The following is a 23,949-nucleotide window of genomic DNA, read 5'->3' as shown; positions in this document are numbered from 1 at the left end:
CTGGTTGTGATTCAAGGCAAGGTAATTATAAAATAGATACTGTCATTCTTAGGTCAGTAATGTTAATTTGTCAGTTCTGCAAGGGATTATATATTTTATTTTCCACACTTACATTGTGACTCATCCCAGGATGTTTCTAGGAGAGAAGCATTGCTGTGGAGCTGCACACAGGAAGGAATGCTCAGAAGCTTGTGGAGCCTGGGCACTGCATCACTCAATTTGCAAATTGAATTAATTATTAAAGCTTGAAACGGGTACATCTTAATAATGTGATGCAACTTGTGGATGTGTCTTTGGAATAAAAAAGAAGGAATACTGACTGTACAGCAAAATTCAGAATCTCTGAATTAGGTAGATCCGTATCTTTTTAATTTAGTGAAATACTGTGCAGTGAGATAAAGTTAATAGAAGGATGTGCATCATGTTTGACAAACTAAGCACTGGCTGGGGAAAGATCTTGGATTATGATAGAATTCTTGGTTCTTAAAAGTGAAATATGCATGAGCTGTGGAGAGGGAGAACAAAATCAGCTCTATTGGTGGGCATACAGAGTGTCTGGGCAAGAGCCAGCTCTGGGAGCTCTGCAGAGGAGCACACGCAGGTCATGGTGCCACCAAGAGGGACTGGATTGGAGTTTGTGCCACGTGGAAAAGTTGCTATGCAAAACCCTGTCACCTTTCTGCATTCTTGCATGGGGACAGCAATCCTCAGGGAGGCTCTGAACTGAACTGGAGTTGGTGAAACGCCAGAGGAAGGGATAGCACTCAAATTATTGCCATCAGCACAGCTTGAAGTGGCCTGACTTCCTTCTTGGCAGGGCAAGGAAATGGAGAGGAGCAGCCTTTGTGAGTCAGTCCTTGCTTTGTAGTTGGAACAGAGCAGTCCATATCTGAATCCCTGCATCAGCAGACTCTGCTGCACACCAAACACATTTGCAAGGTGATTATTTTCTACTCATTTGCAGTAAGGCAGCAGACAAAAGGCAAGGAATGGGTGAAGGCAAAATAAAAGGGAGAAGAAGTGTGGAAGAGGAAGCGAGGCTTGCCTCATCAGTCACCTGGTTTTGCTGCTGTCTCGCCTCCTTGCATCACTTTTTTTGTTTTCTAATTTAAATTTTTTAGAAGCTGGAGAGCAGACAGCATGGCAGGAAGGTGGGGTAGACAAGACACAGACCTTATCAGCATGAGGATGTAGAATCTGTGCTTGCTTCCTACAGTGATAAACTGAGCTGGGGATTATTAACTTAAGCCTAATATATATTGAACGTGGAAAGCAAAAGTTTCTCAATTAAAGGAAGTGCTGACCTATGGCAAATAAGAATATTGTGGTGTTGGCATCTCTGTGTTACCTGAGACACCAATGAAATCGTTGAGCAGCCAGAAACCCAGAGCATATTGCAGAAGGGACCTCCTCGTGTGGAATGGAAGAACCTGTTTAAGATGTTCAGGCTTTTGAAACTCATACAAAGGGATATATTGGAGAACAAAGTTGTAAGAGCTGTTAGGATTGCTAAGCTGGCCTTCTGAGCACAGCTACTAATTTTATTGTGGGCAGGGATGAGGAGAGGAGGGAAGAAAATGTTTAAAACAAAAAACAACAAGCAAATAAATAAGTCTTTGTTGTTGCTCCTCTTGCTGGGAGTTTCTGCCAGAGCACGGACATGCAAACAGGTGATTAAGGGTTTGGCACACCTCAGGGAGGAAATATTCCAGCAGAAGTGAAGGGAGACAATAAGGAGTCAAGGGAGCAAATATCCAAAGGAAGGGGAGGTCAAAGGTTCACGAAGTGGAGCAGTGAAGCCACAGAGGGTGACACTGAGTGAAACACCTGAGGCATTGCCTTGGGGGTGGATATCCAGACAAGCAGCAGACACTGCTCAGTGGGGCCAGGAGAAGCCAAAGAATGCACACAGGCCCTGCCATTTCCAGGGTGCTTTTCCCTCTCCCCACTTTCTGCCCAGTTCAGGTTTTCTCCTCCCAGTGCTGTTACTGGCCAGGCTCATGTTCAGACAGAGGAACTGGGCTGAGGTCTGAGCTGCTGAAACCATCCTTGAGGAGCACACCTTTACCTCAGGAGCATCTGAAGTAGCTTGAGCCATTTGTTTCTCTCCCTTTTCTGATGTGTTTCTTGTGGTGATAAACACAAAATCACCTGGGAGGGGCCTTGAGCAGGAAAGGACGAGGGTGATAAATCTCACCAGGAGAGGAAACCAGTTAACATATGTGAAAATGAGAACTGGGAAGGGAAGTTTCTACTTAATTTTACAGAGATGATGATTTTATTAAAAAATAGCATCTAGTTCCTTTTCATTTGTGGGAATCAGAAGCTGGTAGAGACTGTATGACTGGAAAGTCATTTGGCCAGTCTCATGGGTTTGGAATGTTCCTGAAGCAAGTGAAAAGAAAAGCAAAATGAACTTGACAGTCTTTTTATTATTCACATTAAAAATTAGGAAGACTGGGAGTGCATTTTTGCAAGAAGAAAGCTTAATATTCAGGGGAGGTTTGTATTAATCACGCTGAAGTCAAGAACAGTTGATTTAGAAGGAAGCAGAATTGATCAAACACAGAACTGTGGGTATTTTGTGCTCTGCTTTCATTCTGAAATGGATTTGAGGTGCTTTTTGCCTCACTGTGGGCAATGTGCACTCGGGTTGCCTGTGGTGGGTTGTTCTCTGAAGGCTGTTTCTGCTTTGCAGGGGTTTAGGTGGAGAACTGATGAGACCAGCTGGTAAGTACCACAGCTGGGGTGGGACACCACGAGAGGTGCCCTGAGGAATTTGGCTGTTGATGTGTTTCCAGTTCATTTTGCATATGTTGTGTTGAATGTATAAGTAAAGTCTGCACAGTAATTAAAAAAAGAGGAACTTTGGAGGCCAGTCAGCAGATGGGTACAGCAGGACATGGTGTATACACTTGGAGTACACTTGGAGTAACTCGGTGTAAGAGCTGGAGATAGTTCTGGGCTCTGTGTCACACTACGTCCTTCTGTTGTTGCACAAAGTGAAGTTTTTTCAGGGTTGAACTGTCTTCCTTCAGTGATTTACTCAGATTCCTCTCCACAAGAGATATAATCGGCACTTTTAGACAGAAGCCATGGTGGAAATAATGATTTTATCATAACACGTGTGTGCACAGAAGTGAAGCACAAAGACCATACAAACAACAGTCTGTGGGGAGTGTGGCACCACAGAAAAGATGGATTTGGAAGATTGTTGTATGCTGTAAAAAGGAAGGGTGTTGCAGGAAGAGGTAGGCTGGGTGGATGAGGAAATGATGCCAGCTTGGTTTCCTGCTGGTGAGCTGAATGAAGGAAATGCTGCAGAGCAGATTCCAGCTTGGAAGATCTGAAGCCATCCAGACCTTGTGGGTAAAAGAGCTTCTGCACTGAAGTGGGATTTGAGTGAGATTACAGCTGAATGACACAAAAATGCAAGCTGAAGGAAGAAGTTTTTTGTGATATGTTTCAGCTTTTAAGCAGGTGAACATTTTGTGGTTTTGGAGCAATACAAATGGCAGTATTTTGGCATAATACAACTGTGTAGGTGGAATAAGAGAAGAATTGAAGATCTTCCACAAATTGCCTGCATGTCTAATGAAGATGATGGTCTCAACCACAATAGAGCACAAAGAAGTGCAGAGAACTAAGGAGGAGCCCCAAGAGACTTGGCTTTAGTCACATTGCACTTAGCCTTGCCTGTGAATAAATATTAGCACAGAGAAGCTGACACACAGTATTGAGAGGATTTTGTGTGACACTGCCATTGTGAGGAGTGAGTTCAAGAGTAGATTTGGAGCCCAGAAAGTTGATTATAAATGGAGGTGATGAGTTTTGTACAGAGCCCAGAGGAAGAGTCAAAAATCAGTTTGTGGGAGGAGAAGAAAACAAAACAATGGCTTTACTTTATATTGCACCTTCTTCTGTCCTTTCCCTCCTCTCCACCAACTCTAAAGAAGCCAGGCAGTGACATGGAGCTGTACCAACCTCATTTCTTTGACCTGAACCCCAGGAGGTGAAAGATACTGGTATTCCCCAAGTGTTGAGTTTTCATTTGAGCAATTCATTTGTGCAATACAGTCAATCTGTTGCACAGAAAAATTGCAGTGTTTACTGTGTTAATCTCCATTCCCCAAAAAAAGCCTCAAAACATTTTTAAAAAATACAAATCTCTAAGTGGGATTGTAAGCATTAGAACTCTAATAAGTCCATAGATTAAAAACAATAAGGACTTTGTTATGAAAAGGATGTGCTCATGTATTCCAAGTATCAAAGGAAATAAAGTTGCATCCAGTTTCATAGCTCCCAGCTCTGTGCAGTGAGCAAATGCCACTCCTTGGAGGTTCAAAAACAACGTGAATAAGAAGTAGGAAAACCTGACAAATAGATTTGAATAGTTTTTAGTGGTTGTAGTATCATCCTTGTCTCAGCTGGTTTACCATCACTGATGCTGCACTGCCATTTCCAGGCTGTATAGCAAAGAAGAGTTGCTGATGTGTATGTGCACACCTTGAATGGCAGAGGGGGAAAGCATCCCACCAAACAAGGGATTTGCACGAGTGATGGGACTGACTGGTGTCAGAGGACAGTTACTGCATCCTAGAGATTTTTGTACACATGTAATTTCCTTCCAGCTTTTAATTTCCCCTATTTTGAATATCTGTTTGCAAATATTCTTCAATTTAAAATTAATGCTAATGTAACTTCCTGTGGTTGTCTTTTCAAAATTGCTACGATTTCTGTTTTCGGGGGGGTTATTTATCTTGTTATCAAACTTACTTTCTTACAGTCTGCACTTTAATTGAGAAGTTGTCACTATCAAAAATGCCATTTAGAGGAGATCCAATAATCAGTAAGTCCTATTTTAAATAACCTTCCATGACTGTAGTAACTATTCATTAAACTAAAATACTAACTAAATATTCATTAACTAAAATAATAACTAATACTAAATTCTGCTTTTCAAAGAAGCAAAATTAATGGGGTTGGGTGGCCTAACATATTAAAAAAATACCAAAAAGATAGACAAACAATTCAGCAGATGCTGATGCAATTTGAAGATTTGTTTTTTAGCCATTTTTACAATAAATAGAATGTGCAGTATTCAGCATCACCAGGCATGGGGTGTTCACTGTGGACATGGTAATCCAGTCTGGAGTAACTCTACTGGGAGTCACAGCCTTGTTTAGTTTAGAAAAAGCCAAGGACACAGGTTGATCTGTGTAATTGCTGCTCTGTGGAAAAATTAACTGGAGAGTGTTGAAGTTCAGAAAGTAAGACAAGTTAAAGCTGTTTATGTTCCTTGCTGTTCCAGGTGGTTGGCAGTGGTTAATAAATGACAGTCTAAGACATCTCACTCTTGTTTCCAGTGCTGCACGACAGCATATAAAGGTACAATAATTTCTCCTCCTTCATGTGGTCACATTAAATACAAAATTAGAAATGCTTTTGCTTTCCTTTGGTGGATTATCCATGGGATCTTACTGGTTCTTGAATGCATGTTTCATAGATGTGTGAGAAGGGGTATTTAAAAAAGTGTATTTTGAATTCCTCAGGATTGCAGTGGACCTTTCTGATTAATACTTGAGCAGTTATCCCAAAGGTTGTTCCTGCCTGTACCTCTGGTACAGGTAGGTGCTGGAAGCTGCTCCCTGGTTACATTTTTGCTTCTCTTTTGGTGTACCTGTAATAGGTGTGGCTTCAGAGAATTAAAAATGCTCTGGATGATGCCCACAGGTACTGAGGGTGCTTGGTAGCTCTGCGAGCTTTGCTGTGAGTTACCAGAGTTATTCAGGACAAGGAGCTTAAATTTTCCATTCAACTCTGCTGCAAATCCTTTTTCTGTGCTCTCAGACTGCTCTGCTTCTGAACATTAAATCCATTGATGGATATGTCTCATGCTGTTTCATTTACATCATCTTAACACCTCCAGTTATTCACCTTAATTTTCCCCAGAATTCCCATGGCAGTTTGATCTCGTGCTCTTAAAGGCACTGCTGAATTATAAAGGCAATTTCTGTCTGCCCTGCTAGAGCTTACAGACAACCTGAATGTGACACACTAGGTTTTAGTAATAAGATAAAAAGACATTTCGGGTATCTCACACCTCATCTTTTAAAGCTGTCCTTGGGAGACAGAGGAGACTGGAGTTGTATCCAAATCACTGAAGGAAATTAAAAAAAATTTGAATTCTTAGGATATTCTTTTGGCATTAACAATTTGTTCAAAGTGCTGGTATGTCTTGTAACTGGAATTTCTAAAGCAAAAGCTTAGAAGAATTAATTTCAGGCTGTAGAGAATTTTAACTTGTTCGGTGAACATCAGTTAAAGCCAAGCAAAGTGTATTTAGTAAATGACAATCCTCACTTATTTCTGCTTCTGTTTTAGAGAGAAATAATTGTCAGGGCAATGCTTTAGATGTTAAAAACTAATCTTTTTTTTTTTGTCAGACATACAGTATTCTCTTCCAGTTGAACTTCATACATTTAAGGTGAAAAACATTTCATTTAGAAAGTGAAAAATCTGAGCAATCTGGTCTGGTCCCAGGCATCCCTGGCCATGGCAGAGGTTGGATAATTTGGCCTTTTTAAGAACACTGATCTACAGCAGTTAGATAATTCTGCATGTTTTGCTACTATAATGCCTGTGGTAGTTAGAATATTGTTTAGGTGAGTGCTGGTTTTCTTTCAAGTCCTTGATTTTGCATAGAGAACTTGTCTGAGGTGACTTTGAGGGCAGAATGAATCATCTGGGCAGGATTTCTGTGTTACATCTGACATTTCTTGTACCTGCAGAACATGAGTGTTAATAAGTATTGTTGCTGTTAACATGAAGTGAACAATGCAAAGCTTTCGTGTGCTTTCAAATTTATTATAATTTTGGGTAACATTATATTATCAGCTGAAAAGTGTAATTCAGCCATACATTCTAATCTGTTATGGATTCTAAGTTCTTTTCTGTTACATATTCTATTATGTGCTTTCTGAAAGAGCAGCTGAGTTATTTTGTTTTCTGTATCAGTAACTGAAACCACTCTAAAAATGAGGAGGCTCAGGTACAACACACAACCATTGATCCTTTTCTAAACCAAGTAAGATTAGGACACAAGGCCTGTGATCCTGGATATTTGGGCTTTTTTGTTTATTACCTTCAGTCCATGTTCTTTTCTGTGTTTCCTTTCTGTAGCTCCCTGGGGAAATTGGGTTTATTTCTTGTCAATCTGGCATCAGTATATGGAAGATGAAATAATGACTTGTGTGTTTTGTAATGCTGTGGCATCCTAGATGTCTTTCATCTGAACTGAAAATATATTTCATACGTTACTGTTATTGTCTTAAATGCTAATTTAGCTTACTGGTCCTATTGAAGGAATAAGATTAAAATCTGTTTTTTCCTTACTAAACCACTATTGAGAAGAAATAATAAGAAAGGAAATGCCAGTATCTGAAAGGAGGTTTTTGGTTTTTTTGTTTTTTTTTTAATCCACTTTCTTTTCCCTTAAAAATGTTAAGCTATGAGGTGAGTAAATGCATTTCTGTGCCTTTGTTGCAGGAGTCTGCAGTGTCTGCACTGGCTGCTCTGTGCAATGAATTTTACATCAACGAGAGGGGAGAAGCTGATCCAGCTCTGCAGGGTAATGATTCATGTTTAGCGTAGAGGCACAGAATGCTGGGCTGGACCAAACTTGCACTTTGGAGGGATTGCACAGAGTGGGGAGGGGCAGCACTGGTTTTAACACAACTTAAAATTCTTCAGGGAAAAAGAACTGACAGCTGAAAGTTTTCTGAGAAATGACAAGTGGAAGTGTAGGAAATGTCTCATTTCCTACATAAATGCTGGCTTTAGACTGGAGGTGAGTAGAAGGTACCACCATAATGAATATGAGGCAAATTTATGTTGCTTTTCCGTTCCATACTGTAAAACAAAGAACCAAGGATTGTGGGTTTCTAAAATCCTCAATTTTAACAAAGTGAATCTTTTTCCCATCCTATTTCGATAAACTCTGCCAGAGATCATGGCTGATTTATAGAAGAATTGCTAAGGGATAAGAAAAGCATCGGAAAGGACACCCAGAGTTCTGGTGAATGTGCATGTGAGAGCTCCTGTGTTTGTGTTTGGATCAGCAGTACAGGAGGAGGCTTAAACTTCTCTTGGGGGTGTATGAATCAGCATCCTTTTTTATACTGCTCTTCTTGTACCTGTCTTCTTTTCAAGGATCAAATTGCATCATGTCCATCAGAGACAAATTGCTAGATTGTACAGATAAATATGTTAAGAATAACAACATTTATATTCTTATTTTTCTAAATATGACAGTGAGACATATACTTAATATAATATTGTTTTCTTTTTCTATTTTTTGCCATTATTAAATCAGGTAACAAAATGCCTTATTATTTATTTGTCTTAGAGTTGTTCCCAAAATGATGTTGATATTTATCACATTTGTATTTACATGCAGTCCATGCCCCAAGGACATTAGGGCTGAACTATAAAAGCAGCCTATCCTGATTTTCAGATACTTTATATAGTGCTAAATCTTTACATTTTTGTCCAAAAAAAAAAAAAAAAAACCAAAAAACTAAAAACCAAACAAACCCAAACCCCAAAACAGCCCTTTCCCTGCTGGAGTTTGGCCCTGCCTGCCAGATTCTTTGTGGGCAGCATGGGAAGATGCGATGTGGTCCCAAGGCAGATAAAATCCCCACAACCTCAGGAAAGGGTCATGTGTAAAACCAGAACGTGCTGGGCAGGAGGAGGCAATGCTGAGTCAAAGCAAACAAGCTAAAAATGAGTTGAGAAGTGGATAGGTCAAATTTTATGTAAGGATGAAGTTTCAAGTTTCTGGAAAAGTGCACTGGAAAACTCAGGCAGGTGCCCAAGGCAGGAGGGAGAGGGGATCTGCTGGAAGTACAGGCTGCAGGTGTTGCTGCTTTTCTCATTTAGACCCCTCTGAAGACTCTTGGTTTTTTCCTGGATTTGAGGTTGACTTTTCATCTGCCTTGTGCTTGAAGGGACCATGGCAATGTGGTTGTGATGGTCTAGGGGCACCATTAGGTCAAATCTGTAGACACAGACAAAATTTCTCATGGGACTTTCTGAAGCAGAATTGTGAAATGACAGTTTTTCTGTTCTGCTCAGCTCCATCTTGAGTACCCTTTTTTTTTTTGGCCTTGACTGCAGAGGACCCTGCTCCACACATGATAACAGGAGTGCCATTACACATGCAAGCATCTTTAAAAAAAAAAAAAAACAAAAAAAAAAGGTGTATTTTACCTCTGTACTGATAAAAATTTCATGCCTGTGTGTTGTGGGATTGAAATCCAGTAGTAAAAGTCCTCCCAGAGTGTGTGATGGCTGTGGGTATGTGTGGAAGCTGCAGTGCAGGAGACATCCAGCACAGTGCAGGTGCCTTAGATAAGTCACTTAAAGCAAGTCAGGACATGATTAAGGGGAAGAAAAATAAAGCTTTTGGTAAAATGTAACCAGTGTTTCACTGTTGCTTGATGATTAAAATAAAAACACCAATCACGGGTGCTTTAGCAGTTTGACATTCTGAATTTGTCCTTATTAGGATGCATTTTTATTGAATCACTACTTTTGCCTTTGTTTGTTTTGACCTTCTCTTGGTGTTTTCTTTATCTGTCTTAGTGTGTTCTGGTTTGGTTTTGCTGACTTGCTCTTTCAATATTCTTTCAGGATGGGTTGTGTGGAATTAATATTGTAGGCACTTCATAGGCCCTGTTGGTTCATGAAGCTGAAGGCTCTTAGAAGAATATTAACATTTGCATTACACTTTCCACCATAATTACTGAGCGGTTCTAAGTAAAGAGCTGCTGTTTGCTTGTTGCTGTCTCATTTGGCTGAAATGCCAATCTTAAATGCACATCACTCAAAGTGGAGACTGTCACAGCTCACTGTTCAAGAGCTTCTGGCTGTCACAGCAAACACTGCATCTTCCTGTGGCCTCAGGACTCTTAACAGCCTGGTGGTTTGGAAAGTTTGAAATAAATGTGCTTATCTGAAGGTGTTGCTCACCTCTGGCCAGGGAGCTGGGCTGCTGATGGGAGGGACGAGCTGGGGCCTGTCCATTGCACTGGGGTTTAAAAAAACAGTCATGAATTATGATGAATGGGGAGTTTCTTATGGCAACTCTTCTTTCCTCCTCTAGCAAATATTGCTCAACCATTCAAACCTTAGATTACAGTAGGCAGTGGCACAATTATGTAATCTTCCCAGGATCTCTGGTTCTTCTTCTTTGAGGATTAAAAAGTGTCTCTGCAGTAACGGGATCGATAAGACCACCTTGCTTCTGTCTGAATCAGAGCTGTGTTATTGCAGCTGGCTTGGAGAAGCTTTTCTGGACTACTTTGTTTTTCTCTGCATTTTACAGAAGAGTTTAATGTGAAAAGTTGGGTAAAGGAAGTATTGGCTGTAAGTCTGAGATAAAGACTGCAGCTGAAATGTGAACCTGTTCCGGACTTTTCCTCCTTTTATTTTTTTTGTACACCCTCATTTTCTGCTTGATATCACTTTACATGTTTGCTGAGGCTCCTTTTTCCATGCCCAGTTGGGTTTATTCTGTGTTTATTCTCTATCTTTTGACTCTGCTGCTGTCTGTAGGGTCACTGTCCCTGCTGTGTCCTGTGCCAGCACACAGAACCAAAGGGGGCATTTCCTCCTGAGCTTTCTCCTCCAAAACACCCAGCTTCATCTATGTCTCTATGAAAAGTGATCTGAAATTATCTCACTGTTTAGGTATGGTCTGTGTGTGTGCTTAAACAGGACTCCAGTCAGGAGTTTTCTGAGGGAAAACTGTTAAAATAACTGATATTCACAAACCTGGGCATCTCCTGCCTAACACAGAACATCTAGCCAAAGATAGAAAATGGAGACCTAGAAATATAAAAAGAACTTGCTCCCCTGTGCTTAGCCAGAAATTTGTGCTTAGACTTACTATTTGGATATCTAAAACTTGATAACCCTCAAAAATTTAGAAGTTTGTCTTTTCTCTCTCAAGTAATAAGCTTAGTATAAATACAAAGTCAGGTTTTTAGACAGAAAATACAGATTCATTCATGTAAAAGTGAACATCTTAAATTTTTTATCCTTTTCCTGTAGAAAATTAAGGTATTTTAGTTTAGTTTGAACTAAACTAAACTTTTAGTTAGTTTTTTTTTACTTCTAAATGTTAGAACATTTTAGTTCAACAAATTACAAATTTTTCCAGCTGCTTTGTTTAGGGGATCTTTTCCTTTTTTTTTTTTTTTTCCTTAGCCAAATATGAAATTCTAACGATGTGGTGGTTGCTTTTCACTCTGCAATTGTGTTTTTTCCAGATGAGCTGGTGACACAGTACGTTTCAGAACTACAGAACTCAGAGGAAATGATTCGTTGTGGCTTTTCACGAGCTCTTGGGGCCCTTCCAAGATTTCTGCTGAAGGGCAGGCTCCAGCAGGTGAGAAAATAGGATCATTGCAATGAGAACAGGGCACGAGGCATTTTGAGTGAAACCTGTGACAGTAACCAAATAAATAATAATGATCATAATTAAAGGTCTTTGTCAAAGGGGTTTGAATGCTAATGGACAGAAAATCATCATGAGTGGAGCTTGCCATAGTTTCTGATAATTAAAGTTTAGTCCAGCTGTGGTAGTGTTAATGGAAAGCCAGAGGTTGGATTAACCCTTTGCTATGGGACATTGGTCCAAGGGAGCAGAGAAGAGAGGGGGGAAGAGAGATTTGCTACAGGGATGGAACTGAAACCCCTGGAGAAACTGAGATATAGGAAGCCACAAAGTGAAATAGAAATATAGATTTAGAATATAGATTTTAGCTTTTAGTAGGAACTTATACCTAAGTGCCTTGAGTACCTAGAAAGCTGCAGCAGAGGGCAGAGGCATTTTGCCCTTAGGTACAATTCTGCCATAGAAGTGGTATTTCTATAAGGTTACCCTGCCCCAGACAAAATGTAAACTTAGCCTGTTGTTCACATTCTTTAGCTATGTTGTTCCCATAAACAAGGAGAACTGATAGAAATACATATGTAGTTCTGAGTAATGCTCTGGTAATGTTGTGTAAAATCTTACAGGCCTCTCCTGGTGAGAATCCAAACTCTGCTGCCTGCTTGGTTCCTTCATACAGGGTTGAGCTCACTTTACTATGATATCTAAATGTTGTGTAAAATCTTACAGGCCTCTCCTGGTGAGAATCCAAACTCTGCTGCCTGCTTGGTTCCTTCAATCCTATATACAGGATTGAACTCATTTTACTATGATACCTAAATTTAACATTTTAAAAGAGGCTTAGGATTTATATATCTCAATCTTTGTATTTTTTCAGGTTTTGGAAGGTCTAAAAAAAGTTACAATAATTTCCCCTGAGGATGTGAGCTTTGCTGAAGCCAGGAGAGATGCCTTAATAGCGATTGCAAAGTATGTTTCTCACCCCTGCTTGTGTCTAATTCCAAATCTTTCTGTAGATTTTAAATCTTTAATTTTTAATCTTTCTGTAGAAGCTTTCTCCTGTTCATTCTGCTGGGAGCATGAGTCTTGAAATCAGTTTTAGTCACACACACACATCTTGACTGCATATCCATTACTTAGTTTATTTTTGATTCAGAGAATTACCACACGTGACTATGGACTTCAGCTCTTATAGTGCTGTCAGGTTTTTATCAGCTAACTGACTGCCTAGAGTGGATTTTAATGTTTGCCTTTCTCATGGGCTGCAATTTAATGAGCTTTACTGAGAAGGAAGAATGTATGTTTTTTCCACAATCTTAAAAAGATTGAATTGATTTAAAGAAATTGTGCCTTTTATTTAAAGGAATATTTTCTGTGTTGAATGTCATAGTGCAGTTAATAGTATACATTAACATTTGATGCTCCTAAAATGTTACACTGCTAAAAACCCTGTGTCTTCAAGGTAAAGAAGTTTAATATCAGGTTCAGTGCACATTGTGTTGGCCCTTTGCTCTTCTTCCTGACTTCATTTTAAGGAGAGTTCAGAGACTGACAGATACTGAAGCGTGTTCCTTTTTGGAGTGTTATAGATGTGAAAGCTTTGCTGGAGTACTTTGATTTTCTCTGCATTTTACAGGAGAGTTTAATGTGAAAAATTAGGTAAAGGAAGTAAAGCAACCTACTTCCCTGCTGAGATCTTGGCTTTGCCAGTGTTCCTTTGAACCCAAACTCTGCTCAGAAATCCTCAGGTCAAATTCAGCACAGAAATATTCCTCATTCCATCTGTAGTGGACATTACAGATGTTGTGAATTTTACTAAGCAACATAACAAAGCTTGATCTTCATTGCCTCCCATCCCTTCTTTTCCTCTTTTTGTGAAGGGTTTGCCAGACTGTGGGTGTGAAGGGAGATGGATCCCAGCAGGAGTATGTGTGCAGGGACAACGTTGATCAGATTTATGCCACGCTGCTCACCGGCGTCACCGACTACACCACCGACAGCCGGGGTGATGTTGGAGGATGGTAAGGTGGGGTAAAATCCAGGGCCAGCTTTGGTGTCTGATGAAAAGCTGCTGTGTTTTCAAAACCTCTTAGAAACAAGAGCTCCAAGCCTTTGGAGATTTGAGCCTAGGTGGGAATTAGGAATGCACAGCAGGAAGAGAAGTAGAAAGTGAAAGGTGAGGCTGACAAGCTTCGGTTGTCCTTGCTCAGAAGTTGGGAATATGGGGACTGAGATGTTCAAAACCGAAGTTAAGCCTTTTTCCTGTTCTGTGGGTGACATTAGTTCCTTTTAGTGAATACCAGGAATGTATTCTGTTGCAAAACAGGGATTTAAAGCATTATTTCTCTTTATTGGAAACAACACATTGGGTCCTGCCTGATCTCTCCTGCTGCACATTGCTGTTGTGGGGATTTTTTGCCAGGAGAGGGAGCAGCTGCATAACGTGTTGAGAGGGATAAAAACTCTCAATTGTGCTGCAGCATCACCAAATCTTTTGTAAGTTTAAGATTTCAATGATTTCAGAGATGATGCTGCAAGAATAAATCATAAGTCTATAGGAATATGTCTGCTGATGGCAAATCTATAGCATAGGTAGATTAATAAATTTAGTAACTTAATAAGATTAATAAGATCCTAGTAATATTAAGTCTATAGCAGTACTATTTTCATGGCATTCCTCAGTCTTCAAGGTCCCCCTGACATACAGAGAAGATTCAGTGTGTAGCACTCTGAATGCCCTGTATTCCTTCAGTAACAGTGATCTGGAAATGCAGTTTCCACATTCCTGACTGTAAAGGCTCGTGTCCTTCTTTGGGTTTGTGTTTCATTTCCAAAGCAGCTCTAACTGGGGATGTGTCAGCACTTACTGATTGGAAGTTCCTGCCAGCTTTGAATGGGAGAGATCATGAAGAGCTCGTGTTATTCATGCCATCCTGTAGAATTACACAGCACAGGAAAATGGATCTTACAAACCAAACATACTCCTGTCAGTGTGCTTTTCTGCACTTATTTATGAGCTAAATATGCCCAGCCTGAAGTAGTACTTGTTAATAAAAAGCATTAAATTATCCTAATTCAGGAACAAGTCCAGTATCTGCAGATTTAAAATACTTTTGATGCTGTGTAGAAAGCCTCAGAGCAGTAACACTCAGTATAGAGAAGCCATGAACTCAGTAATTGAATGTGATAGAGTAATTTTAGTTGTCTTTTATTTATTAGCAGTTGATTTTGAGTAAAATGCTGGTTTTGAAAAGGCCTCTTAATTTTATTGTCTGAATCCATCATTTGAATTTGAAATGTGCAGATATATGTTGCTTTTAGAGATGAAGAATCAGCCTTGTTTAACCTGTGGGTGATACTGTTTGTGTGGTATGGTAATGAAGTGGTAAAATACATGTATTTGACCTGACTGGCAGCTGCATGAAGTATCTCAGGGTACAGAGATGTGTGTTCTGGATTTTAATTAACAACCTGTTGATAGTTCAGATGTAGCACCTGACTCTGCTTTTGCTACATGCCAGGCAGGAAGGGGTAAGTGCCTGAAAAGTACTGGCAAGAAATAATTCTGCTGGTTGAAAACATTTTGTTATTTTCCCAGTTTGTTGAAGAAGTTCTTGTCCAGCCGTGCTGAGTCAGGTGGAGTGTTTGAGTGGATTGTGTCAGTCATATCTGTGCAGAGTGTTTCTATGAAATAAATGCTTTAAACAGTCACTACCTTCTTCCTTGAGGGGTGTTTTCAGCACTGCTGGATGAGCAGGGGAGTGGCTGTGCCCATCCCTGGCATGGTGACACATGCTGCCCAACTGGCAACTTCTGGCTCAGATTTGTTCTGTCCTGTTTAGAGCTCTCTCCTACTCAGTCTTAACCTCAGTGTCATTATTTCATTTGGTAGCCCTAGGTTTGTTTTAAAACAGGAAAATATAAGTTAATTACAGTGCCATTCTCCTTTCCAGGGTTCCTCATTAGGCTTGAGCAGGGCAGGTGCTGTGAGGCACATTTGTAATAACCATGTGGGATGGGAGCTGTGTACACAGCCTGGAAGCACCTCTTGTCTTGTGGAGGAAGAAAACTTGTGATTGTGCTTTATTTTCAATATGCCCCATGCTGGATCGTTCCTTGCCAGTGATCATGGGCAAGGAGCAGTCAAAAAGCACAGTCAGAACTTGCAGGTTGTGCTCTGCAAGGCACTGGCAGTGTTAGATCTCACCAGTATCAGTAAGGCAATAATTATAGGCTGTAATATTTATAAATAGGCTGCAATAATTGCAAAGAATTATAAATATTAAATAAAATTATGTATACTATATAATATTTTATATAATAGAAATATTAAATAATTATGCATAGCTTCTCTGTCTTTGCACAGGAAGGGAAGTGTCAGTTCTGCAGCACAAGAAAGGTACTTTGTGCCACTGGGCACTTCTGTAACTGGCCAGCCTTGTCCCTTTAGCACTTCACTGCAATATTTACAAACATGTTGGAAAAGTTCATGGCACAAATAATCCAGGCTGCTCTCAGCTGTAGCAGATGCTTGTGTGTTTGGATTTTCCCTGTTTTCTGTAGTGTTTCCCTGTTTCCTGTAGTGGTATCCAGCTTCTCAGCTGGTTAAATTGTCGTACCACAGGGAAATAATAACACAGGGCACGAAATCAGAGATCAGGAGGTGTCTGGCATTTCCTTAGAAGAGGAAACAAGGATGCAGACCAGTGAGGATCAGGTGCAGGTCATTGCAGCTTGCACAAGGAAGGAGCTTGGTTTTCCCTGCTGTCAGAGGAGCAGGAGGGAGGTGAGTGTGTCTCTAACACAAGGCAGGGCTGGGTGCAGCTGACAGAAGATTCAAGAGCAGTAATACAGGCTGGGAGGCAGAGAAAAGGAAGAGACACTGAGCTTTGTGTTTTCAAAGCCAGGTGAGGAACTGGAGGAGATGAGGACCTGGCTAAGTGTAAGTAGATTCAACTGAGCTTCCACATCTGAGAGCACTCACTGCAGTTCTCCACAACTATTGTTTATCCTTTTCTGTGTCTTCATTTCAAAACAGAACAAAACAGAGTGGAACTTTCAAAGAAATCCTGAGGAAATTAAATTCCCAACAGCCATTAAAATTCAAAAGTGCTTTGAGCACCAGATGCTTTTTTTTTTTTTTTGAGCTTCTTTGGGCAATTCCAGCCACAATCAAGTCAAGAAACATGTAAATCAGAGGGGGAAGGGGGATCCTTTCTCATGCCAAACTCTTGGCTGCTGAAGGCTTTTGTGGCCTCTCAAATATCAGTGCTTTCTCATTCTGTTTCTTCTAAACCAGTGAATAAGATGGAAAGATATGGAGAGAAATGCTGTTTCTCTGGAGAGACTTTGTCTTTTTTGTGTAATTTTTTGCTTTCTTTAATAGAGTCGTGGGAAAGTTTCACCAACTTTTCTCTGCATATGCAAACTTTACCTTTCTTTTGACAGATTGTTTGCTGGGACATGTCTGGTCTGTCTACAGGTGGTAGACATGAATGTCTAAGTCAGATATGATACAAAAAAATAGTAAAACATAACCTTGATGAAAGACTGCCAGACTTGTTTTAAACTGCTTTGGAAAAAATGATGTAATTTACCTTTTTTACCATTATAACAAATGTCCCACCCAGTTTCAGATTGCACCTGCAACTGTTTTCAACTTGTTTTGGAAATCAGCAAGAGGAGTATTTCTTCTCATAGAAGGCTGCTGGGCCTTTTCAATTTTTTTTTTTTTTCCTTTTTTTAAAAATTATTACTGAGAAAGGATGACATTACTCAGAGTTGCTGATGTTGCACATGCTGGGCCTGCTCTTGTGCAGGGTCATGTAACCCACTGAGGTATTGCTCTTGTCTTAAGAACCACTTTTAAAAACTCATGGATTGACAAGATGGGGTTTCAAACAAGCATACTGATTATTTTTTAATTGAAATTACACTTTTATAAAAATTGTATTTAGACATTTTGAAGGGAGCAGATCATTATCTAGATAGGACTCACTTCAAGCATAACTTAGTGTTACTTTGGTCAAACTTTTTGTGAAATTAATTATCGTTTAGCATAGAGATTTAAGCCACTCTGAGTCACAACTTGTTTTTAATGTTGGAAATATTAAGCTTGAAAATTTACAGGAATGTGACAGTCTTAACAGTGTTCAACATCTGATTGTCAAAATGTGGGTTGACCTTTTCAGAATATAATTTGGAGCAGACAGAGCACTTCAGTTTAAATACATGTACTTGCACATGAAATATTACTAATCATTATCAGTTTTAACCTTCTTAAAATAAAAAATAAGCCTGGTGACACCTGGCTGGAATGAAAACCAGGCTGGTGAGGCAGGGGTGACTGTTGGACCCTCAGTGCAATGTGAGCTTTGTTTCACAGAATGGGACTGGAAGGGGGACACTCCTTGTCCTCCCAAAATATGGGAGCTGCTCTCAGAGGTCCTTGCTTTTGCTATTGTGAATTTGTGCTGGTGTTGTCAGCCAGCTGATGTGTTTATTGAAATGAGTGCTGCTGTAGCTCCTCTGCTCTGTCCGTGTCTCCACAGGGTGCGTGAAGCTGCCATGACCAGCCTGATGGAGCTGACCCTGCTGCTGGTGCAGAACGAGGCAGAGCTGATTCATGCCAGCATGTATGCAATGTTCTGTGCTGTCTGAGCTCCTGGAGCTCCATCCTGCATTCCCTGCAGGAATGCAGTGCTTGCACACTCTGTGCTCCTCCTTTACTGAGTGTGACAGAACTTTGACCAAAGTGTGTCAAGCCCACGCAGATGGGGAGGATGTTGCATCTGCTTTTCAGAGGGAAAACCTTGCTGGGAGCATGTGGGTGGCAGCCCCACCTTGGAAATGCAGCACAGCTGTGGGATTTGGGCTAAACCTGCCACCTCTGTGGTGCTTCCCAGTAGTGCTCACTGAAACAGATAGCAAACCTGCCTGCTTATCCAGCGTGTCACATCATTAATTCATAGTGTGATCAAATAGTAATAGTAATAGTGTAGTGTATCAAATAGTAATTCATAGTGTGAGCATGAGTTTGGATTCATTTCTTTTCAGAATTATTAGTAAGGAAATAAAGAAAAATAATTTACACTGAGCTCCTGATTTTTAGTTTCATTATATGGTACTCCTAATAATAAAAGAACTAGTAATAAGTATATTTTTAAACAGAAAGCAAACCTGCCTGCTTATCCAGGGTGTCACATCATTAATTCATAGTGTGATCAAATGTGAGCATGAGTTTGGATTCATTTCTTTTCAGAATTATTAGTAAGGAAATAAAGAAAAATAATTTACACTGAGGTCCTGATTTTAGTTTCATTATATGATACTCCTAATAATAAAAGAACTAGTAATGAGTATATTTTTAAACAGAAAGCAAACCTGCCTGCTTATCCAGAGTGTCACATCATTAATTCGTAATGTGATCAAATGTGAGCATGAGTTTGGATTCATTTCTTTTCAGAATTATTAGTAAGGAAATAAAGAAAAATAATTCACACTGAGCTCCTGATTTTAGTTTCATTATATGATACTCCTAATAATAAAAGAGCTACTAATAAGTATATTTTTAAAATATAGTTTGAGCTGCAGTAAAACTTTCCTAAGAATAAAAGAATTAATAAAAAGTACCATTTTTAAAATATCATTTGAGCTGCAGTAAAACTTTCCTAACAGTGGTATTGGTTTGTAGACAGTGTGCCAATGGTTAGGTGAACATATACATGGTTTGGGATTTAATTTTAAAAAAACCCAAATGTTGAAGGACACCTAGAAGGAAAGTACTGGATTCTCTAAGAACACACTGCTCACTAGTGCCCATTTTCAGGGGCTTCCTCCTGTTCATCTGTTTATTCACAGATTGTCCACGTGGAACTGAGGAAAGCATTCCTGCCAGCTGGATCCCATTTTGTAAATATTCTGGGCCTTGGTGTAACTGAAGGAATTTTAGCTGGTTTTACTATCATTAGTGGCCCTTTCTGAAGGGTTAAGGGCCTTGTGGGACCCAGTATTGTAGCTGTGAGCTTAGTTGTGAGCATAAACAAAATGGGATATTGTTAAAAACTAGCCAGAATTGAAGTGATTTATTTGGGATATATGAGATGTAGGAGAGACCTTGTCCTCTGCTACGAGTGCAGTTTTCTACTTCAAAATGTGCTTTTCTCAAAGTTCTGCTCTATTTCCATCTGAAATGTTGCAGTTCAGCCAAGCCATAAATCACTTGGTTATCTTTTTGGATGGAGGGTGGGGCAATATGTGTAAAGGGTGGATAAAATACTCTGTAACATCAATGTCATGCTGATTTTTGATTGATTGATTGATGTGTGGAAGATAAAGCCTCAAGATTCTAGCACCATGTGGGTGTTTTAAATCACTTGTGTGTTCCTTCTGAAGGGTTAAATCAGAATACTTTCCTAGCAGGATCATTCTTATTCATTTAATTGAAACAATTTAAATCTAAATACACATTCTACTGCTTATATTTTCTGATTAATTGTTTTCTTCTTTATAGCTGCAAGCAGATTATGTGCTGGCTGGCTCAGCAGTCAGCTGAAAAAATAGATAAATTCCGAGCTCATGCAGGATCTGTGTTCCTTACTCTCCTGCACTTTGACCATCCTCCAGTTCCACACATCCCTCATCGAGAAGAGCTGGAGAGGATATTTCCAAGGTAAGGTATTGAAAAATGTCCTAAACCAATGAAAGTAAAACATAAATGCACACAGTTTCACCTACACCGAGCAACCTGGTGTAATTTTTATGCCCAATATGTGTTAGAGGAATATTTGGTGTTGTCAGGATTTCATTGAGTTGTCCTATGAATATGCATGAACATAATTTTTTTCCTCAGCTGGAAAACATTGATCATAAGGATAGTTTTTAATGAATTGTATTGTTTTAACCAAGCTCTAGTTGCAGTAGTTTTCCAAGATGGACTTTCTAGTTAAAGCAAGAGTGAGAGCAACTCATTCCTGAGTGGTGATTATGATACCTGATGGGAGTGAGGACAGCTCTGTGCTTGGGGGATCCTCAGCCTGCTGTGATCCTCTGCTCTGTCGGTGAGGCTGCTGATCATCAGCATCATCAGTGCTGGGAGGGTGTGTTGGCCTTTCCTGGGATACGTCTGTCCTTGGATCAGCTGCTGGGGGGAGAGAACACAGAATGAAACTGCAGAAAGAAACTTGTTTTCTGAATGTAGGCAAAAGTGCCTGGGCAAAGGAAAGTGCAGTTCACATCTTCCCTGGATCAGAGCAAGGATTTGGAGATTACTCCACTTTACTGGCAGTGGCTGAAGCTTTGATTTGTATTTACCCCATATGCTCAAAGGCCAGTGTTTGATTTGATACTTAGGTAATTCAGAGACCTTCTTCACTGGTGGGGAGGAGAAAAGCAGTGCACCCACACAAGATGATTCTTCCCCTTCTGTGGCAGGCACATTCTTCTCTCTCTCAGGATTTTTTCATAGAGGAGCAGAGAGAGAAGAAAGAGAAAACAATTTCTATTTCTGCTCCTTGTTTTTCCTGTGTGGAATGTGTTTGGAGAATTGTTCACCTGGGGTGATTGCTTGGTTGGATTCTGGTGAGGATTGTTTGAGCTGATGGCCAATCCAACCCACCTGTGGCTGCACTCTCAGAGAGGGTCAGGAGTTGTGAGTGAGTTAGAGACGGTAGTTAGAACAAGTAGGTTTGTAGTTTTAGTATCTCCTTTAAATAGTATATTAATGTATTATAGCATAGTTATAATACAGAAATCATTCATCCTCCTGAGCTGGAGTCACACACCAGCATTTCTTCCCACCGGGTTCGCCTGCATTGACAATACCCTTCCCCTTTCAGGTGGGAGAAGGAGGTGCTGAACTGGAACGCGGCGTCGGAGGCTTTCCCGCGGATCACGCGGCTCCTGGGCCTGCCAGCCTACCAGTACCACGTGCTGCTGGGGCTCTCCGTGTCCGTGGGGGGGCTGACAGAGACCACGGTGAGAGCACCACTGCTTTCAAACTGATGGCCTTGGCTTTCCTTTCAAGGGTGTCATTGTCTTGACTTGCTGAGTGCTGGTTTTTGGCTTCTTTTCTCTGCCTCTGTCAAGGTCAGGATGGAAGGCGATAGTTCACATTCAGGCTTAGATGTTTTTTACAGTCTCACAGCAGTGAGTTCTGCAGTCTTTCACTAACAAGGCACAAAAAATGGCTAACTATCTCTTGTTGCAAGGTCTTTTAAGGCTAAACTATCCAATTAAGAAAAGACACCTAAATTATTTTCACTTCTAACCCAATAACTGATCACTCAAAGTCCACAATGCAGACTTTTCTGTCCAATTACAAAATACCACCCAAACCCATGGAGAAGAAGGTGAAGAAGAACAAGGAAGCCTTCTCCAAGGCCTCAGGTCAGATGCAGTGCTCTCCTGGGAGTCAGTCTGTCAGCACAGAAAGTCTAAAATTCTCAGCATCCAGAGCACCAACAGCTGAGCATGCAGGGAGCAAGGAGTGAGGGCCCTTTGTTTCTCCTCTCCTGACCTGAGAGTCCCAGCCCTGTGCTGACTCTCCCAGCTGGGATCAGAAGCAGAGCTCCTCAGCCCAGTGCAAGGTGATTGCTCTTCTCCAGTGAGGTGAAAGCCAGTTCATTTGTCACCTGATGCAAGGTGTTAACTGGCAGTTGTCAGTAGGTGTTAACAGTGTGCACAGGTTTCTTTTATTAATTATTTTTGATACATTTTCTACTAAAGCACCAGTGAGATGTCAGAAGTTCCATTAAAAGAAATATCATTCAGATGCCTGTCTAAATCCTCTGAGCTTTGCAATCCTTATTTCATTCTTCTGGCATGAAGCATCTCTTTATCACTGGCTTTGGCAGTCTGCTATGCTGCCAAATTTTTCCCTGCTTTCTTATAATTTTAGTGTATCCTCCTGTCTTTATGTTACAACCTGCATTGGTAATTTCAGAAGTCTTTTTTTCAGATATTTGGCTTATAACGTTTTTTGATTTGTTGTAGCCAAAGATGTAAAATACAAGATTTTGGGGGTAAGGACATGGTGCAGTATGACACCACAGAGGAATATCAGAGCAGTAACAGAGTATTTGGGACTGTCAGTTAAGTCTTTAAATCCCAGTGGTCCTGTAACAGGAGGAGGCTGTGAGTCAGCACCCCAACAGTGGTTAAGAGCGTTTCTAATTAAGATTTCCATCTCAAATTAAGAAAACCAGTAGAAAAGCTGGGAAACAGAGTTTTTGTGGAGGAGAAACAGCTCCTGCTGGGTCACAGCAAGAAGGAGTTAAAATCACCTGCACCTTGTCTCCCATGCCTTCCCCTTGTCAGTCACAACTTGCCCAAGTGATTTTTTTTGCCTGGTGCTGTGGGTTCTGCCCTTGGGATCAGGAGATGTCCGAGAGCCTTTGGGCTGCTGGAGCAGAGGATTCGGTGTCTGTGCAGTCTCTTGTATTTAAGCCAATTCTGAGCACTTTAATGTTTCTAAAATGGCAACTAATTATATGGCAAGGGCTATTTTAAAACTTTGAAAACATGTGTGTGTTGGTTTGTGACAGTAATTATCAGATAGACAATGTAACTCTTAACAGATTTCTTTAATAGCAAACATGCACATGAAATTCAGCTTTCAGTCAAGCACAGTTAATTATAGGAGGCTCCACCAAAACCAAAGTTATTTGACTAAGTAAAAAAAGGAGGAAAGTATTGGAGAAACAGACATTTTGGCTGCTAGCTGGGGTCAGAGGAAAATTCCTATTCAATATTTTAATTTTTTTTTAACTCCTGGTTGCATTTAGTTATGAAAAGTTGGAACAGTTCAGTTACATGCAGCTCCCTTCCCTTGTTACCATCTGACAGTGTGTTAAGGGAAACCTTCTGCAGTGTTCTCAGAGTGTGATTGTGAAATGTTAACTTTTCTGTGACCCTCCCGTTTTCTTTAACACTAAAGTCTTGTCTGGCTAAAATATTCTCGAGGGCTTTAGAAAGAAGATGAGCTAATTCTCTCTCGAGTCAGCTAGAAAGGCAAGGGAGGGCACTTACACTTGGGAGTGTATGTGTGTGATGAATTACTTTTAATATCTAAAATGTGATACAGAAATTAGAATTGATGTGTTTTACAATGACTGGTATTCAAACTACTCTGTCAAAGCCTGTAGCATTCTTTGCTCAATATCCAGACATTGATTTAAAGCATTTACAGAAAATTTTAAGAACAGTCCTATTAAATCCATATGAAAGAAGCAGCTTTTTAAAATTGTGGACAGGGGAAAAAGATTATTGGAATATTTGTTCTTGCAGTAATGTGTGTGTTTTTGTGACTCTCTTCCCTCTCTCACTTCAAAGATATCTGTGCACATACACACGTGGACATGGACGTTAGAAAGAGGATTCTTGTATTTACTGCAAGATAATCTGAGTTCAGATGTCAGTTTGTCTTGTAGTCATCTCAGGGAATTCACAGGAGAAAGGCTCTGTTGTAATTGCGTGGTCAGTGGCAGTTG

General features: G+C 40.2%; 1 protein-coding gene across 1 annotated transcript in view; it reads left to right on the top strand.

Moving 5' to 3' along the window:
* Positions 1-23,949, top strand: part of TBCD (tubulin folding cofactor D) — a 121,156-nt gene that overhangs the window by 79,608 nt on the left and 17,599 nt on the right. Inside the window, exons 23-32 of the mRNA XM_068209342.1 lie at positions 2,699-2,730; positions 4,787-4,849; positions 5,312-5,388; positions 7,549-7,630; positions 11,337-11,455; positions 12,339-12,430; positions 13,342-13,482; positions 18,013-18,096; positions 19,974-20,132; positions 21,298-21,436. Of these exons, the coding sequence (XP_068065443.1) occupies positions 2,699-2,730; positions 4,787-4,849; positions 5,312-5,388; positions 7,549-7,630; positions 11,337-11,455; positions 12,339-12,430; positions 13,342-13,482; positions 18,013-18,096; positions 19,974-20,132; positions 21,298-21,436 (988 nt within the window). The remainder of the gene's footprint in view (positions 1-2,698; positions 2,731-4,786; positions 4,850-5,311; positions 5,389-7,548; positions 7,631-11,336; positions 11,456-12,338; positions 12,431-13,341; positions 13,483-18,012; positions 18,097-19,973; positions 20,133-21,297; positions 21,437-23,949) is intronic.

This window comes from Anomalospiza imberbis, chromosome 19, assembly GCF_031753505.1.
Source record: "Anomalospiza imberbis isolate Cuckoo-Finch-1a 21T00152 chromosome 19, ASM3175350v1, whole genome shotgun sequence".
In the NCBI taxonomy this organism is placed as follows: Eukaryota; Metazoa; Chordata; class Aves; order Passeriformes; family Viduidae; genus Anomalospiza; species Anomalospiza imberbis.
Note: the sequence above shows the minus strand (reverse complement) of the source record. Positions and strands in the feature narration are given on the sequence as shown.